At 48.6% G+C, this 23,229-nt stretch overlaps 1 protein-coding gene across 13 annotated transcripts in view; it reads left to right on the top strand.

The window, feature by feature from the left end:
• The window catches only part of CAMTA1 (calmodulin binding transcription activator 1), a 222,024-nt gene that overhangs the window by 178,652 nt on the left and 20,143 nt on the right, over positions 1–23,229 (top strand). For 11 of the 13 annotated variants that reach the window (XM_064678278.1, XM_064678277.1, XM_064678271.1 and 8 more), the window contains 11 exons: positions 1,348–3,200; positions 4,145–4,271; positions 5,011–5,145; positions 17,570–17,709; positions 17,961–18,157; positions 18,505–18,583; positions 19,435–19,750; positions 20,125–20,648; positions 21,835–22,022; positions 22,386–22,632; positions 23,097–23,168. In XM_064678278.1, coding sequence (XP_064534348.1) covers positions 1,348–3,200; positions 4,145–4,271; positions 5,011–5,145; positions 17,570–17,709; positions 17,961–18,157; positions 18,505–18,583; positions 19,435–19,750; positions 20,125–20,648; positions 21,835–22,022; positions 22,386–22,632; positions 23,097–23,168 — 3,878 coding nt within the window. The other 2 variants (XM_064678282.1, XM_064678283.1) reach the window with 2 other exon arrangements.

Below are 23,229 nucleotides of genomic sequence, written 5' to 3'. Positions count from 1 at the left end.
TGTTCATCTCTATACCTAGGAGAATAGAGAGATTTAATACTGCATTTAATCTCAAAAGCACTGTCTTGAACTACTTTGTGACCGCATTCAAATCTTGAGCACATAATAGAGAAGTTCCCCTTCAAGGACAAGGAACAAAAGATTTAGCAAATTGCAGTGGCTACATGGATGCCCTATGTTGCCCAGGCATTTATAACTGTAGCCATTAGCTATAGGGAGGAGGCTTCTTCCCCTCTTTAGTCATTCAACAGTACCATAATTAATGTTCTTACATCATTCTAGGGGAAAATTAATCAATTAAGGAAAGAAACATCAAAAATTAATGCGCTGCTCTTCTTTAAACAGCAAAAACAGTCCCCACACCAGAGTTTCTGGCTAAGGTGCCTTTGCAGACAGAATTGTTTGCTTCACCATGCCTGATTTCCAAGCTCCCAGGAATACAGGTGATGTTACCTTCTGTCAGGCCAGTAAAGGTGATGGCTGGCTTAATTTATGGAGGACTGTCTTCTGGTGACCCTTACCTGAGTATTCTTCAGCAGCTCCAATGCTGGCCATGTGCTCTGCGTGCACCTCCCAGAGTACAACATGTCTGTCTGTCAGCACAGAAACGGTTGAGAGCCAGAGAAACACATCACCATCCTTATGGGAAGGCAAGAATGCTTTGTATGGCTAATGTGCTATTTCTTTAATAATTTGATTGGCAACTGTAATAGACACAATGATGACAGGAAGGTGAGGGCTAATTCTAAGTGGCAGGGTGATGCCAGGGACAGGAGCATGATATGGCGTCTGTCACCTCCAGGTTACCAGTCAGCATCCACCCCACAGGAGCAGTTGTCAAACCTCCCAACGTCAGCCAGCATGAAGAGCTGAGCATCTGCGTCATGGGGGCTGAGGTCTTGTCCGTGGGGCAGATGGAACAGGGCCCTGTGCCACAGCTGGCAGCAGCAGCCCTTGCTCTGCAGACTTTGCACTGAGATTGGGCACATCTAAATAACTCTGCGACTTGTCACAGATGCCAGTTCCTCTCCTCCTAACATGTTGCCTGATCAGGGCAGGGAGGAAGGGGACAGGTGCTACATGGGGTGAGGGTAAGGGTGCACCCGTGCCTGTTGTAAGATTGCTGTCATTGCATGCAGTGCATTGGACAGGACCTGTACATCTGGCACTGGTGAGAAATTTATTTTATTTCCAAAGTTGCTTTTGGTGTCTCGTACGTGTGCTCACTCTCTCTTGCACACGCATGTATAAGTATAGCTCTCCCTTGCTACAACCATGAGATACACAACTAGCATTGTCTTAATTTTGTATTTACTGAATGGCAAATGTTTTTGTTTTTTGGCACAGGGGCGGGAAGCAGTGTGCATCATAAGTGTAACAGTGCCAAACACCGCATCATATCACCAAAGGTTGAACCAAGGACAGGTGGGTACAGCGCTCATTCAGAGGTACAAAATAATGATGTCTCTGAAGGCAAGAACGAGCACAGTCATGGCAAGGCCTCCAGCCGAGAGAAGAGGAATGGCAAAGTGGCGAAACCAGTGTTGCTCCATCAAAACAGCACTGAGGTTTCTTCCACCAACCAGGTGGAGGTCCCTGACACGACCCAGAACTCTCCCGTGTCCATCAGCAGTGGGTTAAACAGCGACCCAGATATGGCAGATAGCCCAGCTGTCACTGGTGTGTCCAGTATGGCTGTAGCATCAGTTATGGGAAGCTTGTCACAAAGTGCCACCGTATTTATGTCAGAAGTCACCAGTGAAGCTGTGTACACCATGTCACCCACCTCTGGCCCAAATCAACATCTTCTGTCCTCAGATGCAGCTGCACAAGGACTGGTACTTGCTGTGAGTTCAGATGGACACAAATTTGCTTTTCCAACTGGAAGTTCAGAGAGTTTGTCAATGCTACCCAGCACTGTCTCCGAGGAACTTGTGCTCTCCACAACTTTAGAAGGAAATAGAAAAATTCCAGAAACCACCATGAATTTTGACCCAGACTGTTTTCTTAACAATCCCAAGCAAGGGCAGACTTATGGTGGAGGAGGTATGAAAAGTGACAGCATCAATACCAACATAAGGCAGTCACCCACAACAGAACGTAGCTTCAACTTCAATACAACCCTCACAAAAGAAATTAAAACTGAGGACACATCTTTTGAACAACAGATGTCCAAAGAAGCATTTTCTTCCACTTCTGCATCTAACACTCTCACCCTCAGTACTGGTTCAGGTTTGCTTCCATCTGGAGGAGGTCTGAGCCCAAGTACCACCCTGGAGCAGATGGACTTCAGTGCCATTGACTCCAACAAGGACTATTCTTCCAGCTTCAATCAGACCGTCCAGAGCCCTCATGTTCATCAGACCCCTTCCCCCAGCTTCTTTCTGCAGGATGCCAGCAAACCTCTTCCCCTTGAGCAAAACACTCACAATAATTTGAATGACACAAGTAGCTCATTTGTGAACACCTTAGGAATCCCCAGTGTGAAAACAGAGTCCTCCTCCCAAACCACTTCCAACTGTAATGGCACGGTGGAAGCCAGAATAGAGTCCACCTCTTCTCTCCAGCTCATGCAGTTCCAAGCAAACTTCCAGGCTATGACTGCAGAAGCTGAAGTTCCCATGGAGACCTCCCAGCAGGCAGAAGGAAGTGAAAATCTACTTAAATCAGAGGATCTTCAAGCCTGCAACACAGAACACTACTTGCAGCCCGAGTCCAACGGGGGTATCAGGAATGGGAACAATCTCCCTATTCTCCAAGGAAACATGGTACAAGGACTCTATCCCGTGGCCCATCCCAGCTTAAATAACTCCTCCAACATGGAGCTTAACTTGGACCACTTTGACATTTCCTTCAGCAATCAGTTTTCTGATCTAATTAATGATTTCATATCAGTAGAAGGTGGGAGCAATGCTCTCTATGGACACCAGCTGGTGTCAGGTGACAGTGCCGGACTGTCTCAGCCTGAAGACAGTAACAGAGCGACATACAACCAGGCCCAAATGTGCATTCCTTGCTGCAGTCCTCAGCAGGCCAACATGCAGCTCAGCAGCACGGAGAATGGAGCCAGCACCATGGCGTACATGCACGTGGCTGAGGTGGTCTCAGCAGCTGCGGCACAAGGCACTTTGGGGTTGCTGCAGCAGAGTGGGCGCTTGTTCATGGTGACAGATTATTCACCAGAATGGTCTTACCCTGAGGTAAGTCCAGGGCTTTTACTTGGTAATGTTTACTGCTTTATCTTTCTTTGCCTTGTTAATAAGGGCTCACAAGAACTGTTTTGTTAAAGCTTTTACAAGGCTTTTAAAATATTTCTCTTCCAAGTTGGAGCATCCAAGGCCTTTTGCTTGTCTGAGTATACTTTTAATTAAGCCTTTCGTTACCCTGACAGGGCCCTTTCTTCACTTAGGAAGCATTTGAACAGAAACGTAATGTTTCATTGAAAGCAAAGTCTTTCCCGTGCAATGGATTCATGGTGCTACCTAGCCATGTTAGAGCAACAGAGTTTGCAAATGTTTCTGATGTTCTTAGTAGAATAATTCCAGACCTGCACTGCCTTAATGAGTTGAGCATTTCCCTCCATCTCACTGACTCTCCAAAATCAGTCGCATGTCCTGCAAGTTGAAAATGGCAGCAGCACAGGCTTTGCTGATGCGAAGGAGTGCGGGAGGAAAGAGGCTGTTTGAGCCACTAATGGGAGAGGAAGGTTGTTTTGAATAAAAAAAAATCGTTTGTGTTTTTATGAGCCCGGCCTCGGAGCAGTGTTGTGTCTGGGTGCTATCCGAGGTGTGTAACGCCTGTTCCCGCCGAGCAGCGCTGTCCGGCTGCCAGTGGGATGCGGCCCCGTGAGGGTGCTGGGGCTGCGCCCGGACATTCCCGGCCTTTGCCGGGCGGCGTTCGCTGCGGGCAGGGCGAGCTCGGTACTGGAGCAGCCGCGGCGGGCCGGGACCGGCACCGGGCGGCCTCGGTGTCCCGGCTCTGGCGCTGCCGGCGGCGGCCGCCCGAGGGCAGCACGGCCGCGGGAAGGGGCGGCGGGGCCGGGTCAGCGCCGGGAGCCCTCGGGGGCCGAGCGCCCTCAGGCCGTGCTCCGCTCTGCCACGGCCTCTCCTGTCACGCCTGGGTTTCTCCCTTTTTTTCCTCACAGGGAGGAGTAAAAGTCCTGATTACCGGCCCGTGGCAGGAAGCCAGCAATAATTACAGCTGTCTGTTCGATCAGATCTCAGTGCCTGCATCTTTAATTCAGCCAGGGGTACTGCGCTGCTACTGCCCAGGTAAGGAGCACTGCTCTCCTACAGCGGGTGTTTTCAGAGCCTGTTCATGCCATGTACATGTCCTGACCCACTGTGAAAGGCAGTGCACAGGCATCAAGAAGCTTTTCCTTTTTCTTTGACCTAGACAGTGTGAGAAGACCAATTTGACATCTTGATGCATCACAACAGATCACAACAAATACTGTTTAGAATCTCTGAATTAACTTTAAAATAATTATTTGAAGTAATTTAAACTAAGGCTAAGCATTCCTTTAGTTTTGAAATAGCAGATTAAAGACTGTTATTTAGGGGTGCACTCACTGCTCTGCTGACTCAGTTTGCCTACATTTTACCTTTGTCCTTGTTAGAGGACGAGAATATCTCCAGCCCCCCTACAGAGATTTTCAGTAGTGCTAACCCTCAGTATGTGACTTTTAAGTGGATGCAGAATAACTTGGCTTCATTGCTAGGCCTCGGCTTCCCACTGGAAATGCAGTGAGGCTGGTTAATCCTTGGAAACACGTGATTCTACCTCCTGCCAAAACAACCCATTAGGTGACTCTTGAGCTTAAAACCCCCGTGTTTGAAAATACAGATTGGATTTTGGACTCTTCAGTTATCTAGTCCCAAAAATATTGTCAAATGCCCCCTCTATTCACTTGCTCTCAGCCCAGTGAGCACATGGGGATATCCACAGGATAATTCCTCGCCGTGGGTTTCTGCGTGGAGTCCTGTCTTACCACATGCACTTTCCTTTTAGCTCATGACACTGGGCTCGTGACTTTGCAAGTTGCCTTCAACAATCAGATCATCTCCAATTCTGTGGTGTTTGAATATAAAGCCAGAGCTCTGCCAACCCTGCCTTCCTCCCAGCATGACTGGCTGTCCTTGGACGGTAAGAAGAGTGTGATATTCTTTAAGAAAGCTTACCAAATGTAGGACTGGGAGCAGCTCCTGGATTTGTCTTTCCTGAGAACTCTAAAACTTGAGCTTGTCTAGAAAACTGTGTATTTATTAAGCAGAAAGTGGGGGGATACTGAGATGTACAAGAGGGACATTCTAAGGAAGTTGGGGTGGTCCCACCTCCAAAGAGTTTGTGGAGACAGAGCACTGTGGTATTGCAGAGCAAAGAGAGGTTCGTGACATGACTGTAGAGGAACACTTGCGAACAGAAATGGAAATGGCTCTTAATGAGCAAATACACATAGTCTTATGTTCAGCATCAAAATCGAGTTTGCTTGACTTCAGAGTATTGTAAGAGTCTGCAGGTGTTTTTCATCTGCCACTGAGGCCTCTGCTGCCTGTGGTGTACAGCAGACACTGTTTGATGTGATTGATACTCAGCTGTTAGCAGTCTCTCCGGTGTAGCATGCTACATGGGTAGGTTTCAAACCCCTTGTTTGACAGTTCCCTCAGTGCTGATGAATTCAGAGGAGCTGAGAAGGTGGCTGTGAGTGCTGTCTCTGGTGCCCCTGCAGTTTGTCTGGGAGCTCTTGGTTAGCGGGCCAGCTCCCAATTAGAGATTGTTGTGCTGTGGTGATGGTGAAAGGGAGGGGGACTGCAGCAGTGAACAAACTAGGGCATTGCTAGCAGGGAGGGGGAAAAAAAAAGTAAGAGGACCACTGCATTGCAGAGGCCCTTCAGGGAATAAGACTGAATAATTATACAAACCATGACTTATTGAAGCCTCTGCCTTGATGCACAATGCTCCAAAGGGAGCAAATTACACTCTTATTTAAAGGACCAGCAACACCTACCCATTTGTTGTTAGAGAACAAATGTTAGCTTAGCTAGCTAAGGTATAAGCTAATGTGAGTTGATTCTATCAATTGAATAAATACACAAATCCCTGTCTTCTCTGTTTGCTTTAATTTCCCTGCTTAAAATCCTTGTCCTACTGCCTGTTATGTAATCTTGAGGGAAGATTTTCAAGGAATATTTGTAGTCACAAAATATTGACAGGAATTTTAAAATTCTTTGAATTAACTCAGTGGAACACTCTGGGTTCCTTTGCACTGTATTGTTAAAATACAGTTCATGATTCCAGCTGGCAGTATTAACAGTCATACCTCAGGAATAGCATAGGAAAAGAACAAGCAATTTCCATCTCACCTAAGTTTAAATAAACAATTCTCTTCCACAAATCCCTTTATTTTAAGGTCAAAGACATCCTGTATGTGAACTCTATGTTTTCACTTACATTAAGACAAAAATTGGGGTTTTTTGAGCACTGCACAAGTACTGGCCTTTGGGATCAGGGAGCAGTCCTGCAAATGACTGGGAAGTGTTGTGAGACCATCTTCCTCCATGCTGGTGCTTCTAGGACTGTATCGAGCCAAGTACAGGAATGCACAGAGAAGGATTTTGAAGGTGGCAGCATGTCTGGTGCCATCCTCTAAAGGGCTCCTTCCTCTGTCCATGTCTGCTGTGCCATGAAGGATAGTGCACCCTGTTCTGGCCTATATACAGACATGCTTGTTTTATTCTGAGTTTTCCTTATTTTACTCCATGGATGAGTTAGATCTTTTACAAATGGGCAGTTGACAGCAGCTGCTGATGTTCTTGCATTTTTTTTCTAGTTAATTGGAATAGTGGTGTTCTTTTCAAAGCAAGCCTTCCTCCTCGTAAAGGAAGCACTCCCATGTGATCCTGATCTCCACTCATAAACTTGGCAGCCTTTTCTTTTTTCTGTGTAGAACTGTCAGTTTTCTGAAGCCATCGTGCTTCTATAGCCATTTGACCTCACTTTTCATTCGTTGTCTGTAGAGAGATTCTTTTAAGAAAGAAGAACAGGAAAGCAAATGAGGCCCCTTATGAACCGAAGGGCAGAGATCTTCTTATGGCAGGTGCATAACAAATTATAAAGGCATTTCAGTGCAGATTCCCAGTGGAAAGCACGTATGTTTACCCTCCGCTGAAGTCTTTGCTGCTTTTCATAAAGTGTCTGAAGAGATGGTGTTTCCTTGGTATAGGATGTGATCAGAAATTCCAGGGAAATGGGTATGGGTGCTCTTGGCATTACATTTACGCATCTGCAGGAAAGAGGACAGAACTTAAAAATAGGGGCAGACCATGTGTGAATTGATGAGTCAAGTGTGTATGGCATGGACAAAGGTGTGACTGGTACTGAATGTAAATGGCACCGATGCAGGAGCGCTTGACAGGCAGCCTTTCAGCTACTGCTGGGTTCTCTATTTGTGATCTGGCTGACTTTCCCAGCTGGAAAACATAAAAAAGACCGAGGGGAGTCAGTGGCTCACTCATGTTAGTGTGACATGGCCATACCTGTGGTATCCAAACTCTCACTTGGGCATGCAGGAGGTGGATGGAATCACATGCACTCACATTATCTGTGACCATACAGTGTGCGTGTGCTACCTGTGGCATTCCACAGTTTGACAGGTTCATGATTTCTGTAAGGTGGTGGTAAGCATGCAAGGTGGTAGATGTTCATCACCAAAAACCATGGCATGTGCCTATTTAGCAGGACAAGATGCCCTGCTTAGCATGCAGATGTGATGAGATGCAAGACAACAGTCATGTAGGAGAGATGTGTTCAGTATCACCGAGGTCTTTAGAAATGTTGTTTTGCAGCCCTAAGAGACTTTTGGTAGAAAAAAAGTTCATGTTCGTAAACAGTATCACTGTTCTTCACTCATCTTTCCATCTGGGTGGAGGTGACTGGATGTTTAACTTTACATCTTGGATTCTACCATAAAAAATTATCTATTTGGGTTCTCTTTGGGAAGAGGAATAAATGTTTTGTACTGTGTTACAGGGCTGCCATGCAGCTCACTGGGACATGTGAGCATTGATAGAGGACTATGATACCTTGCTCCTTCCTAGTGACTACACAGTAAACAAGTTTCTAGTCATCCTCCTCTATCCTGACTCCTCTGCACCATGGAGGCTTTGTCTGTTCTGTATATATTCCTGCTGAGATTTCTTGGGTGGTTTTTTTCCTTTCACACACCATTGTCAAGGACACTATTTCAGGAAGCCAGTCTCCTACTGCTCTGACTGCATTTCCCAGACTGCCCTTTTCCATTTTGGCCGTAATGTGAGTGAATTGATGCGAGGAGCATTCAATTTTCTGTGCTGAGTGTTGTCTTCTGAGCCAGCCTGATTTCATGGTCAGACATCTGATTCCTCTGGGATGTTAGTGTTTGTTCTCAGGCCGATGACTGAACATGCCCTGCTGCCCCGGGGAGTCTGCCGTGGGGCTCGCGGCTCCTCTGTGGATCGTGGGGACTGCACATTCTCCGGAATTCTGTGTCAGGTTTTAACGCTCTGCAAATTTGCCTTATTAGAGCAGTTGGTAAAAGTACAAATATTGCGTGTGTAGCGAGGTGAGGAGAAGTGTGCGTACGAGCCTGGCTGCGGGAAGGTGACCGCAGGTATGTCGCGCCCCGGGCCCGACTCGCTGCCGCAGGCCGTGTTCCCGCACGCTCCGGGCGGCTCCGCGGGCGGCGGGAGCAGCGGCGGGAGCAGCGGGAGCGGCAGAAGCAGAGGGAGCAGCTGAGGGAGCAGCGGGCGGGAGCAGCGGCAGAAGCAGAAGGAGCAGCGGAGGCAGCTGAGGGAGCAGCGGGCGGGCGGGCGCTGCCGCCGCGCTGTAAACACGGCGCTGGCTCCAATGGGGGCCGGTGACGTCAGGGCGGGGCGGGCCCGGCGGCGGGCGCGGAGCCGAGCGGGGCAGGGCCCGGCGGCCGCGCCGCGCAGACAATGGGAGGTGGCGGCAGCCGGTGCTCGCCCGCCGCCGCTCCGGGCCGCCGCTGAGCGCGGGGCGGGGAGCCCATCGGACGGGGCTGGCATCCCGCTATGAGGGGAGCGGGGGGCCCCGGCGTGGGCTGAGGGTGGCGGTGGGACCCCGCGCCCCTGCTCCCCGCCCGGGCAGCCCGAGCCGGAGCGCTCCGCGGCGCCGTCTCGGGGCTCCGCCACCTCCGCAAAGTGCCCGGGCGCCCCGGGGCGGGTACCGGCTCTCGGGGACTTGCGGGTGCGAGAGGGTGTCTGGCGCGGCGATGGGCCCGTGGGCGCGCCCGGGGTGACCGGGGCGGCCTCCGACTCCCAGCCCCTGCCTGACGCGCTGCCCGGGACGCCGCTGCCCTCGGGCCGCCGCCCCCGCGGTTCTTTCGCGGGCTCCGGCGCACGGCGGGGCGGGCGGCAGCCGTGGACCGGCAGCGAGCCGCCCGAGGCTCTGAGGCGGCGCTGGCCCCGGGGCAGGCGCGGGGCGGCGGGCGCGGGGCGAGGAGCGGCCCTGTCCCCGCATGCCGGCCCGTGCCCCCCGGAGTCGGCTGCCGACCCCGGCCCCGCGGCTCCAGTTCTCGGGCGGCCGTGCTCGCCGCCATGCCCCCGGCCGCTGAACGGCGCCCGGCATCGTCCTCCGGCGGGGCCGCCCCGAGCCCCGGCCTGAGCCATGCCGGCCAGCGCTAGCCCGCCCGCTGCGGCCGCCGGGGCGCGGGGGGGGCACCGCTGAGACCCGCCGGCGCTGCGGCAGCACGGCGGAGCTCCAGCTGGCTGCGAGGATGCGAAAGACGACAACCAGGTCTGGGGGGAGCCTGCTCTGCCCGCCCCTGCTGAGAGGGCTGCGCCAGATGCTGGCTGGAGCCTCCGCTGATGCCTTGTAGACTCCCAGGTCAGTCCTCTGGTGCCAAGTATTGTCATATTATTTACCTGGAAGCAGGTAGAGGGACTACAGAGGGGTCTGAGACCCCCAGCTTTTTGCAGGTGGATGTGCAGATGTGACAAGGTACTGCTTCCAGTAAGTATTAGAGGGTAAATGTGTCATGCAGTGCTTGTTTGGGTTTAAATCTGCATGCTTCTGTGTTGTCCCTTACTCTGCTGCACTTCCAGTGTAACTGCACGCCTTGCTGCTCGCTGTTCCCCCCCTTTCCTGTGCCCCCAGCTGTGGGACGTGGTCGTGTTTCGTTCTGTTCGCCCTCTCTCGTTGGTCCCCAGCCCCTCCCGGGTGATGTTTTGATGCAGACTCAGAGTTGTGACAGCACTTTAATTGTAGCATCACGTGTGCAGCAGGACAGATTACATGAGTGCCTCCAGCTCACAGCCTTTCGTTCTGGGCAGCTGGTTCGGCGGAGGAGGAGGTCGGTAGCCCAAACCTTGGGGATCTTGGGCATGCTGGAAGCACACACCTACTCTGCACCACGTTATTACAAAACTTGTTTTGCAGCGTGCTTCATCAGAAAGTGGGACTGGGAACGGGACTTCAAGAGACCTGTAGGTCACTCCCAGTTTAGATGTGGTAAATGTGGCTGACGTCAGACTTTCTGAAAGCTTCCAGTGAAGGAGATTGCTCACCTGTTCCAGTGACTCCTGAGGTTGTAGTTTTAATGAGAGAAAACTCGAGTCCGAACTATTACTGTACATGTACATACATACCATACACAGTACTGTAAGCACAGATACTGCATAATGTGGCATGAGGTGGTTTTTTCCTGTTTATAGCTCCTTTAGCACGTAGCCCTTGGAGGAGGGAATCTCCAGGAGCTGTGGGTAGTAGCTGTGTGCAGGTGAGCAGCAGCACAGCATGTCCTCCTAGGCTGTTGCTCTTTGCATACATCCATATTGGCACCCATGGGAAAGCCCATTTCTGACCGGAGATGTTGAGGCTGACCTTAGGCAGCTAAGGTTTTATACAAGTTACAAAATAGCACATGCGAGTGATGTCTTTAGCAGTGCGCCCTGCCTCTAAAATATAGAAGTCCACATGGCATGTCTAAAATCTTCCTTTGTTTGCTGAAATAGCTGTTCCTGGATAGCATTAAAATCTCACCCTCTCTAAGACCAGAGGAGGAGAAGCCTGAAAAATAGGGCAGCAAGTGCTTTATTAAAGAAGTCAGCCTAAACCACCCTCCTTCTCTTCTCTAGTAATGGCATGATAAAGAAAAGTAGAAAAGTGCCCTATTTTGAGGGAGCACTGACTGCTGGGGATGATAGAGAGGAACAGAGTAGTCCCAGATGGCATGGGAGTTAATAGCAGCATTGGAAGAACTTTGGAAAAAGAGTTGCCAGTAAGAAATCATGCCCTGCTAGGTGGATTAATGGCTTAAAATTGCTGACAATGCTTGTATGTGCAGGATGATATGACTTCATTATTCCTGCCCATGCCCAGTAGTGTTCATCTCTTGTGTGAAAGCATGGACTTTCTTCAGCTGCTGCTTCAGGCTCAGAGTGTACGCACAGCGCTTTCCTCATTTTATGCACAGTGCTTTCCTCATTTCATGCCTCGGTAGTTGTGGCATTTCTTGCTAATCAAAAGGCCTGGAAGTGACCTCCCTCATTAGCATAGATACCCATTTGTCCTAGAATACGAAGTAAAAATTTTAAGTGCTTTCATTTGCTGGTAGAGATCATGATCTGTAACAACTTGCTGCTGAAGAGGGGTTCTCGTAAGGTGCATTGAGGATGTTATGGCAGTTTAATTTCAGAAATAGGTGTTCCTGCAACACTGACATCTCAGAAATCAGTACTAAGCCAGATCAAATTGATACTGCGACATGGAAGGTGTTCAGGGTTTGTACTGTATAGAAAAATTGAGCAAGATATTATAGACCAGTGATAGATGATTTGGAAAACAGGAACAGAGCAGTGGCACTCTGAGTGATGTGTCCTTACACTGCTTCCAACCCCACCCATAGCTTGCCCTGGATGAGAGAATATGGAGAATCTTGCTTGCTCTGCAAAACAGAGAAATGTCTTTGTGCTGCATGTTATTTTTACAATGCTCAGCTGTCACACTTGTTCAGTTCAGTCTGTGTGGGCTCATGCAGTGAGTGATTTAACACAAACAGTGCCGGTAAAGAAACGGCACATGATGAGAAGCCAGAGCCCTCAGTGTGGCTTCTTCCTGCTAGAGTATTTAAGCACAGTGCTTGGAACACGTGCAGGTGCAGATCTCACACACCACCATTAGTTCAGTGGTTAGACAACTCTGGGGGAATAAGTATATGCTGGGCAGATGCACCCCCCGTGGAATGTGCAGGAAAGCGTGGACTCTCGTCCTTTAGTCCTTCCAGTCAGATACTGTCTGTCATTTCGGCTGTGTGGCATGGCAAAAAAACCCCAAACCTCCAGGTAAGAATGTGAAAAAAGAGCAAGTGGTATAGACACCGCTTGCTGCTAAAAAGTGCCAATTTCTTTTTGGTCTGTATTTTCAGCAGTATTTCCCCTGTAATAGTTCTAGCTGCACTGCCGAGTCACAAGTGGCACTTGCTGTTTGAAGCTTGCATGGCAAAAGGACAAAAGATCCTTTGGAATCTGTACTTGTCCAGTACAGCAGTGTGCACAGATTAGAAAAGCAGCTCTCCATGCTAATTTCTTAAACTTGGCCTGTCAAGCAAAGGAGGACTTGTCACTCACTGCTGTGCCTTGGTGTCCTCTTAGCTCCATGCCCTGGACCATGGTGGTGTTTTGGGTACCACACAAAGGAAGTGCAGGAACTGATGCTTGATGAACACGTGCTGAGCTGTGCCCACCTGTTGGGGACACTGCATGCATGTCAAAACCAGAAATTCTGGAGTCTTTGGAAGAGGCCTTTGGATTAGACGATGGGGAGGGACGTGCAGAGGAGTGGGTTGTCATGGGGGGTGTAGGTGAAGCATTTGCAAGTGCTGTGTTTTAGTTCCCCTTTTAGAGGGTCTGTGCAGTCAGGAGCTGTTATCAGGCTGCACAAGGCATGTGTTTCTGCAGCCCCTAGTGAAAACTTGTGTCATGTAAGTGGCTGGCATCTGTTTAGATTCTTACTGAGGAAATTCAGTGTTTATTGGAGGACACCAAGGGAGAAAATGGAGGTGTGACTTCCAGAATCTAGGAGCCCAAACTAACTACTTTGCTCACTGCATTTTCCATTCACCGTGCCTGCCGTGGGGGCTCGTCAGGCTGTTGGTACAGGTCTGCTTTCAATTCATCATGAAGGGGTCTGGGCTAAGAAAACAGTACTGGATTAAATGATCTCTGCTAAGAAAACCTGGTAATGTGAAACAATATCCAGGTTGTCTGGGCATAACTCTGCAAGCATACATGCTGTAGCTCTGTAAGATGCTAACTGATGTAAACAACCATGTAGCCTTAGAGGATTTGTACCAGAATAGTTTTGCATCTCTAGAAATGTTTAGTGCATAACCTGCTGTCATTACTGTAATCAGTAGTAAGCTCTCTCACAGTACAAATGAAAATGAAGCTTGTTCTGCACTTAAAAGATGATTCATGTTTTAGGGAAATGAGTACAAGACTCAAACCAATTTCTTAGTACTGGTCAAAATCTGACCAAGCAGCTCTTTGTGATCCCTCCCTGCTGGGACAGTTCAGCTCCCTGCGGGCTGCCACCACCTCACCCTCTTATGCTAGGGAATGATGATGAGGAGTAATTTTGGTGTTACATTGTTATTGTTAAATTTGAAGAGGAATAATTTCCAGAAAAGATACAATGTTCAGAGTGTTTTCTGTGAAATTGTGAGGTGTCTTGGAGATAGAGAAATGTGATTATTTGCGTCACCTTTGGTGGAGGAAGCCTTTAAGAACAGCTTCAGAAATGCTCTCTGTAGTTTTCAAAAGAATACTGTAATATTTCTTAGATTGATATGTAATGGAAAAACTCAGTATCTAATTTTTTTGGCTCACAAGAAAAAATATTAAATTCTATTATCAAAAGCAGAGTCCTAGGGAAAATAGCATATATATATGTATATGTAAATATGTGAATATGTTTGTATCATGCATCTTTGTTGCCTTTGGACAGAGTGAGGGTGCTTCCAGTGTGAGATATCTCCTTGTGCTGGGGCTGTCTAGATTTCCTGTAAAATATAACAAGAGAAAAGCTTATTTGGGCAGTGGTTTGTATGTTGTTGAGCTGTTGTCTTCAGTGCACTGCAAGAGAGGTTCTTGTCATGAGATCTTATGTTGGCTTAAAAGACAAGGATGTGGAAACTGTGTTCCTGTAACTTCAGTGCCCCCTAAGCAATTGGCCCTGCACAAACCCCTGAAATGAGCAAGACAGAAAAGATTGTGACTAGCAAAATGAGAAATAATACAAGATAAAGGGTCTTTAACTTCTTGAAGTGATACCTTTAGCATTCAGTCCTATGGCTCTTATAGCCCATCTCTGAGTTATTGCAAAGTACATCTGTTGGCTCATTAGCAGTGTGTGAACTGTGCTGGCCATGGTTCAAATGCTGCTAATCCAGTGTGTGCCCAGGGCTAGGTGATGGAGAGGAGCCTTTCACCTCATCGCTGAGTCCAGGGGGATTCTTGAGGGAAGGTGTCCTGTCTCTTGGCTGTTCCTGTGTGCTTTAAAGTGTCCTTGTTTTCTTTCGTTAAGGGTGTACCAACTCTTGCAGCATAGCTACTTGCTGTGTGCCTTTTCCCATTCTCTCTCTCTCTCCCCTCCCCTTTTTTTTTTTTGATAGACCAATGCAGTGCACGCACTTCAAGTGACCAGTCCCTTGAAAACACCATACATAAATAATTTTGAAATTGCCATCAGTTGTGGCTTTGTTCTAGCTGCTTAGGCCACAGTGTTGATCACCTGAAAAATGGGGAGCACAGAAATACTGCAAGTGGGGTGCACTGCCACCCCACTTACCTCATTTGCTGCCTGGAGCTTTCTGATTTGAGGGTGTGCCCTGAGCTGGGTAAGTGCTGGCAGCCTCTGCTACATACTGAGAGGGCTCCGACTCCCTCCACACTGTGCTGGCACTCCAGAATGTTTGTTTCCACTTCTCATTTTACTAATTTCTAACCTGCCTGATTAGGTCAGAATCAGGTAGTCCTGCCCTAAATACTTTCCAGGAGCACTGCCAGGTGTCTCAGTAGGAATACCAGATGCTGTTTGAAATTCTATTTCCCAAGAAAAGTTCCCTGCTTTTATTTCTTTGGTTAAGTGTTTCCATCTGGGGACAGTGCTGGTGACAGACATACCTTTGGTAACTTCATTCTTCTGACAGTAACTTACAGGAAGTTCTCAGGATCTTTAGCTTGGAATCAGGAAAAGTGGAGGCTTCATTACAGGTCATGGAGCCCAGAGAGAAGAATCTGGAAAATAGACACAAACGTAGGGCCCTCTAGTTCTGTTTCACGGTGGTTTCAGCTTGGAAAAAAAAAGGGGGGGTGGGAGGGAAATACTAATCTGCACAGTATGCTTCTACATCTTTCTGGAAAAAGTTTTTCCTTCTGTTTCCAGGCGTACAAAATAATTGTTCTCTCTTGACCTCTAAATGAGTAAGAGCAAATCCACAGAATCTTGAAGCCCTGGGCTTGTTGATCTGTAACACTGATTCAAGCCAAATTTCTTTTTGTAAAAAGATGCTGCTTTTGCCTGTATGAGGTTGAAGGCTCAGATGTGATACCCAGCATGTGTTGCCACTCTCAGCTCTAATAAAATGCAAGTACTGGTACCCAGCTAGAGAGAGTGTGCAGAAAGGAGCCCTGCGCGGCAAACCTGGCCACTTTCCCAGGTGCCTGAGCTGTCACTGCTGTGTTTGCACAGGCCTGCAGCGAGAGGGGAGGGCTCATTGAGGCCAGGTCTGTGCCAGTCTCTGCAGTGGACGTGCTTTGCCTGGCAATGGGGAGGGAGGAGACAGTGGCGTGGACTGCACTGCAGCACACTGCAGCACTCCTGGAACAAAGATTTGCTGGGCAAACGGGACTTGTGTTGCTGCCGTGTGCTGACCACAGCTCAGGGGAAGAGGGCCCTGAGACTGCATCAGCACAATGGGTATTTCCTCATGTAACTGTCAGGCCTTTCCCAGAGGCTTTGCAATTCATACAACAACTGAAGGATTAATAAGGCACTAATTATAAGTGGTTTGGACTAGTGAGTGCACCTCTGACAGGAGGTGTCGGCCACAGTCCTTTGTCCCTGGCTCTTGAGCAGCCAGGGCAGGGTGCTGAAGCTGGCCAGAAGGGAGTGGAGCTCTTGTTTGCTGTCAAACCACAGCAACCTCTGGGTGAGAAGGGGACATCTCCAGCCAGTGGACCCAAGCTGTCTCATACCAATGGTTGGCAATATAGTCCTTAGTGCAGTATAGCAGAGACCCACATGTCTCCAATACCTGTTAGTGAGAGCTGTGCCTTGGAGTATAGCATACAGTACTCCTGCAACCTTCCACGAGGACTCTGTGTAACCAGGTCACTTGGAGAAGACTTACTTTTTTAAAACTTGATCAAAGCTTGTCCATTTTGGTGCACATATTCCTTTTGCTGTCACGTGGGCTTTGTTCTGGGGTTGTCAGTGTTCTGTGCCACCACACCATCTCCATGGATGCATGAAGCCAAACAGGATGAGGGCTGTCTTTTCCCCCCAGTTTACTACATATGCCATTAGCATGATAGCAAGATTCATTAAATGTTCCCTATCCACAAAACAATCCTGCTCAGCTTCATGAGCTGCATGAAGCTTATCCCTTATGGGTCACAGGACAGAAGGAGCTCCCTGTGTCTGCAGCCACTCCCTCTGCACTGACTGGCCCTAACCACAGAATCATTACCTCAGTGGATCTCTACAGCATCAGGTCTGGCAGTGATCTGTTAACCTGTCTGAATCTCCCTGCTTCACCATTCAAGCATTGGTAGTTGTAGGATAGTGCTATGTTACAGCACAGGGAGAAGAAAATCAGTAGCACAGCCCTGAGACTTCTGCAGGGACCAGAGGGCTCCAGAGTTGCACTGCTTTCCAGAATGGTGTTACGGGACTGTCCATGCCTGTATGCTGATTTCTGGTAGTTCTGTTTCTGACACTTGGCTGAAGCTGTTGTCCAAGAAAGGGAGCCTGCCAGGGAAGGAGCAAGTGCCCTGTTAAAGGCTCCTTTTCCTAAGCACAGAAGGAAGCAGAAGAGTCTTTTTCCTCCGGGTACCACTATTGCATGATTCCAGGAGGCAAGCCAAGCTGAATTCAGGACTCTTGTAAAGTAGGGGGATGACTCTTAAATGGCAGATATGATCCTACTGATGCTCTCTGAATGGGTATATTTGCTTAGAGTTTATTTGTGTTTTCAAAGACCCCGCATTACCCCGTCCATTATTGTGTGAATACAGCTGGACTCACAGGGAAAGGGATCTGTCTTTTGCCTGCGTTTTTCATTTTTCTGTCTGTTTTCTGTATGGAAGTTCCCTGGAATTGCAGTCAAAGGGTTGCTGCAGGAATTTGAAGAGCTAGGATGCTGCAGGGCAAGTGTGTGTGCGGATTGCCAAGCAGAGCAGATCTCCTCTGTGACTTCCAGGATAGCTGTTTGTGGCTTCCTGCAGTTGGCTGTCAAAACCTGAGCTTGGTTTCTGTGGAAAAATCCTTATTCTGGCTTTCTCCCACTTAGATAACCAGTTCAGGATGTCAATATTGGAACGACTTGAGCAGATGGAGAGGAGAATGGCTGAAATGACAGGCTCCCAGCAGCACAAACAAGGAGTAGGAGGCGGGAGTAATGGGAGTGGGAACGGTGGAACACAGGTCCAGGTAGGAACCCCGCTGTGTCCAGAAATGACAGCTTTATGCTTTCTTACCAGAGTTTGGTTTTTTGGGGGGAGGGGTTTGGAAAGGATTATGGTTTGTCCTAAATAATAAATCTGGTTTGTGGATGTCTAACAGCAATTGGTTTTCAGTTGCATTGGCCATTGTCTCAGTACTCGTAGAGGCGGAAGGCTGCCTACTTGAGGCAGGTTGCAGCTCCTCTCCGTGGCTAAATTGGGATATGTGTGGTGTTTCAGTGCGTTTCTGGGACTGGGACCCTGGGCAGCTGCTTTGAGAGCCGCGTGGTGGTGGTGTGTGAGAAGATGATGAGTCGTGCTTGCTGGGCAAAGTCCAAACACTTGATCCATTCAAAGACTTTCCGAGGAATGACGCTGCTCCACCTAGCCGCTGCCCAGGGCTATGCTACACTGATCCAGACCCTCATCAAATGGCGGTAAGACCCAGTCCATTGGACTCTGGGGTTTCAGTACAGGCGTGGCAGAAGCATACATAAACTGTGCTCAGTCCACACTTCTGGTTGTCCTGTACAAACAGTCAAGTCCCTGAACTTGTTCCCATCCCCTGATCTGACAGGACCTGTCTCTTGAGAGAGCGAGTCCAATCACTGGATGTATCATGCTCTTCAGGTCTCTGGTGGGGGCACTGTCTGGAGTAAATACATGTGTTGTGGGCAAGTGCGTGGCCACTTCTCTGTGGTGTGGTGCATTGGGTAAAGCTGTGCTTAGGCTATGATCCTGACATGGCTACAGAGCACCATTTGTTCTGTTGTTTCCCCTGCAGCACTAAACATGCAGACAGCATCGATCTGGAGCTGGAAGTTGACCCTTTGAATGTGGATCATTTCTCCTGCACTCCTCTGGTAAGAGCAGAGCCTGAAACTTCTGAAAGAGTCTGAGGACCCTCTGGAGTTCTTTTTGATGTGTTATTTTCCTAATGTGTTTCATTCTCTGGAGAGTAGATGTTTCTTGTGTCCCTGCTCTGTACATGGTAAGACATGGTACTGTCAGCTTCCTGGCATTTTGTTTTGAGAGAGCACACAGAACAAAACCTTGTTATTGAGTAACATGAGGAAAGGGGACAGACAAGTGGTTCTGGTGTGTGTTTTACACAATATCTAGTCTCCACAATCGTGCTAGAAAAAGAACTCTGCACGACTTCTTTCACGTTGTTTTCTGTGACTGTAGAGGTTGTAAAGTCATTACAATATCTTGGTCATTGGAATCATGAAATCATGACTGAGAACTTGGACAAGTAAAAAGCCAAAGCAGGTGGAACCAGAATTTCCAGTTTACAACAGCAGAGTATTGATTTTATTTTTCTCAACCTTTGGTCCTGTCTGCATGTTTCTGACCTCAGAGATTCCTTTGCGTATGGGGCTGTTCTGTCTCTGCAGTGACGCCAATGTCACAAAAAAAACCAAACCAAATCAACCCAAAATTTATTGCTAAATAAAAAACCGTCACTCTGTCAGCTTTATTTGGCAGATGGAGGTTTCTCTGTTGTAGGAGAGAATAGCATGTATTTGGTCCTCTGTAATGGCCTTTTGTTGAGATGGGACAGTTATAAAAGTCATTTGCTGGCTTCAAGCATGTCATGGTTATGTTTATCAGAGTCATTTTTCTATGAGCTGGGGACCAGACTCCACTGTATTATCAAGAAAGGAAGGAGAAGGCAGGTTGCCCAATGGGTCAATTATCTTTTCTTCTTTAGATGTGGGCATGTGCCCTGGGCCACATGGATGCAGCTGTTGTGCTGTACAAGTGGGACCGCCGAGCCATCTCTATTCCTGACTCCCTTGGGAGACTGCCACTGGCCATTGCTCGGTCTCGGGGCCATGTGAAGTTGGCAGAGTGCTTGGAGCAGCTACAGCGAGATGAACAAACTCAGCTTGGGCAAAACCCCAGGATTCAGTGCCCCTCAAGCACAGACTCCAACACAGAGAACTGGGTGTCCCAGTGGCACAGTGAGCTTGTTGCCTCTCAGGAGCCTCAGAAGGGAGTCACAGTGATTTCCAGTACAAACACAGGTAAAACAAACTGGAGGGCATGCACTGTTTTGCTGTCATTTGACATGTGAAAATGTGGGAGCAAGGAGGTCACCTGAGCAGTGGATGCCACCTGTAGCCCTGGTGTCCATGCTTAATTCTTTTCTTGTGCTCTGTACACTTGCATAAGCATCAGGAAGAGGAGCGAATGCCTGCTTTGGAAAGAGACGTGTATCTTAGGGAGTGGTTGAGGCATTATCCTCCCTGGTGGTTGTTACTCCCTTTGCACATCCTCTTGGGTGTCATGGATCATGGCACAAACTTCACCCTGCAGCTCTGAGGCAGAAATTGTTCATTTTCCTATAGTGATCATGGGTTGCATGTTTAGTTTTAATTATTGATCTGTTTGTTTCCAGAGCTGAGACGGCCAAGATCAGAACCTTCCAGTTATTACAGTAGTGAGACTCAGAAAGATTACCCTGCACCCAAAAAGCATAAGCTGAGCCCTGAATATTTTCAAGCCCGGCAAGAGAAGCTGCTTTCCACTGCACTGAGCCTGGAGCAGCCGAGCATTAGGAAGCAGAACTCCAGCTCCAAGCAATCCTCCACTGAGACAATCAGCCCCAGTGAACGGATGAGGGACTATGGCCGGGAGCTCTCCCAGCACATCCCAGAAGTTACTGGGTACCGGGGCTCTGGCAGCCAAGCAGGCATCAAATGGAACCCAAAAGACATTTATATCGGTGTGTCTGCAGTGCAGGTGGCAGGGAACCAGAAGGGGACTGCCCTGGGGAAGGATGCTGTAGCCCATCGGCTACGCCAGCGGGAGCAGATGAATGTGCTGATGATGGCCGACAGGGAGATGGTGGATGCAGAGCTCTTGTCCTACAGAGACAACGCAGGGGATGAGGACTGCTTACACCACATGGATGAACTGCAGGTAAACATATGCATAGCACCAAGATCAGTGGTCTCGGAGAACATGGTGGCTTCGCAGAGGAGCCTGGCTATGAGAAGCTCCTGTGGAGGCTTCTAGAGACTCTAAATTGTACTTTGAGAAAGGATGTGGTCACACAGTCAATGTATACTTTCTTCCAATTTCAATGTGGACACAAAGGCTAATGGTTAGCATTTAGGATCGTGCACACTAGCATAAACTTCAGCATCATACAGAATGCACAAAATTGTTTGCAATTGTGCAAGGAAAAAGGAAAAAAGCAGAACCTCCTGCTCACAGCAGTACATGAGACTGAGGTGGCCCCATAGTCCTTTAGGAACTGAGCAGCAGTCCCTACAAAGACAGGAAGATCTGAGAGGGGTAGTGCTGTGGTTGCAGATGAAGCCACTGCACTTTAGAGGGCAAGGAGGTAACAGTGGAGAAGGGAGAGACAATGGGTTTGAGGAAGGGAGAATCACACTGGGTATGGAATAGAGGAAGTAAACGTACAAGAGAAGCAGGAGAGATACACAAGAAGTAGTCACTGGGAGAAAGATACCGTGGTTGTCTGAGCAAAAAGAATAATGGGAGCACAGCCTTACCTGTGCTGCCTTAGCATCTCTGAATGTTCTCCTCTGGCTGGTGTAACACGGATGAAGCATGTCACTGCAAAACAAGAACTGTTCTCTGTTCTCGGTATTAAGAATTCTGTGAACCTCGGTGGGCTGAAGGATATAATTTAGAAGGATTCCTGACAATGTGTTGTCCCAAGGTTTGTAAATTCTCTTGATGTGCCTTTATTGTCGTGTTATGCTCTACCGCACATCTCAGCAAAAGAGCGGCGAGATCACTTTTCCTTTGGAAACAAGATACCAGTGACAGCTGTCAGTAGCATAGAGTAAGGACCCAGAGACGTTAACCTTTCACCAGATCTCTTGTGGGCTCCCTATAAAGAAAAAAAAAAGGAGTCTGGGGAATATGAAACCCTGCAGTGCTTTGTCTGAAGAGACAGAAAACCAAGTGAGCACTGATTAATGAATTTCTCCTCAGTGCTGAGACAGACTGTAGACTCCAGCTTCCACAGGTTTGGGGAAGATGGGGCATTCTGTCTAAAGCTGGGCTGTAACATGGAAGCACAAGGCACCTTTTACCAGGCAGCAAAAGTTTGCTCTCCTTTCCCTCTTGACAGGTGAACATGATGACACTTGCAGAGCACATTATTGAAGCTACGCCTGACAGGATCAAGCGGGAGAATTTTGTGCCAATGGAATCACTGCTGGTGGAGAGAACAGACAGTGCTGCCATGAGCACCACCATGAGCTGGCTGGCCAGTTACCTTGCTGATGTCGATCACTTGCCAAGTGCTGCACAGATCAGGTCAGTGGGAGCTGTGAGGTTGCTCTGGGTTTTGGCATGCTGTGAATGCTGAGCAGTGTGTACTGACTCTTCAGCCTGCAGATGCCAGTTCTCACCGAGACTCGGTGCTGGTCTTCCAAGTCCAGTCACACTCTTGTGCTCAGACAACACAGCTACAAATTCATGGAATGAGGGATTCACTCCAGTGCCACGTCTGTGCAGTGCAGTGTAATACAGGCAGGCTCAGGGGTGTGGGGTGTTGCTTGGAGAGAGGGAGGGGAGCATGAACTTCTGTCTTGAACTCAGAAATGTTGTTGTCCTTATCTGTGATAGCAGCCCGGATGCTTTATAAGCCAGTAATTCCCACTGTGATTGGTATTTCAGAAGTCTGTATAGTGAACCCCTGACCCCTTCTTCGAACACCAGCTTGAGCCCTGCAGGCTCACCAATCAGTGAAATAGCTTTTGAGAAACCCAGCCTTCCCTCGGCAGCAGACTGGTCCGAATTTCTGAGTGCGTCCACCAGCGAGAAGGTAGAAAATGAGTTTGCACAGTTAACTCTGTCTGATCATGAGCAGAGAGAACTCTATGAAGCTGCCAAACTCGTCCAGACAGTGTTCAGGAAATACAAGGTATGTGGCCCAAACGTCCAGCGTCTTCCTTGTTAGGTGTGAGAAAGTAATATTTGTTACAAAGCAAAATGTGGGTAATACCCATTCCTGGGACAAAAATACCATTTCTGTCATAACCTTTTCGATGCTTCTGGCATTTGCTTGTTTGCTCAGCAAATACCGTCCTGGGGAGAGCATGCCATGCCATGGCACACCCGCTGTGCCGGAGCAGGGCTCACAAAGCATATCCTCAGAATGTACCCCAGAGGTTCTGGGTAATCACCTTCTTGGTGTAAAGATGCATTTTGAGGGTTTGTTCCTTACGTGAGTTGACAGTAGAGACATTTGCAGGAAATGCCTAGGCCTGAGTCAGACCAGGTAGCACTCATAGGAGAGGTTTGCCCTGCAAGCAGCTGAGAGCCACGTCTCTGTCCTGGGTTTTGATGCACTCTGAGTACTTACTGCTCCTTTCCTTCTCCACACAGGGTCGTCCTCTCCGGGAACAGCAAGAGGTGGCTGCTGCTGTTATTCAGCGTTGCTACCGAAAGTACAAACAGGTAATCAAGGAAGTGAAATTTTATGAAGCACATGTAAGTGCCATGAACGCAGCCCTCTGTA

The sequence above is a fragment of the Pseudopipra pipra genome, chromosome 22, assembly GCF_036250125.1.
Source record: "Pseudopipra pipra isolate bDixPip1 chromosome 22, bDixPip1.hap1, whole genome shotgun sequence".
Taxonomy (NCBI): Eukaryota; Metazoa; Chordata; class Aves; order Passeriformes; family Pipridae; genus Pseudopipra; species Pseudopipra pipra.
This window is presented reverse-complemented; position numbering and strand designations above follow the sequence as displayed.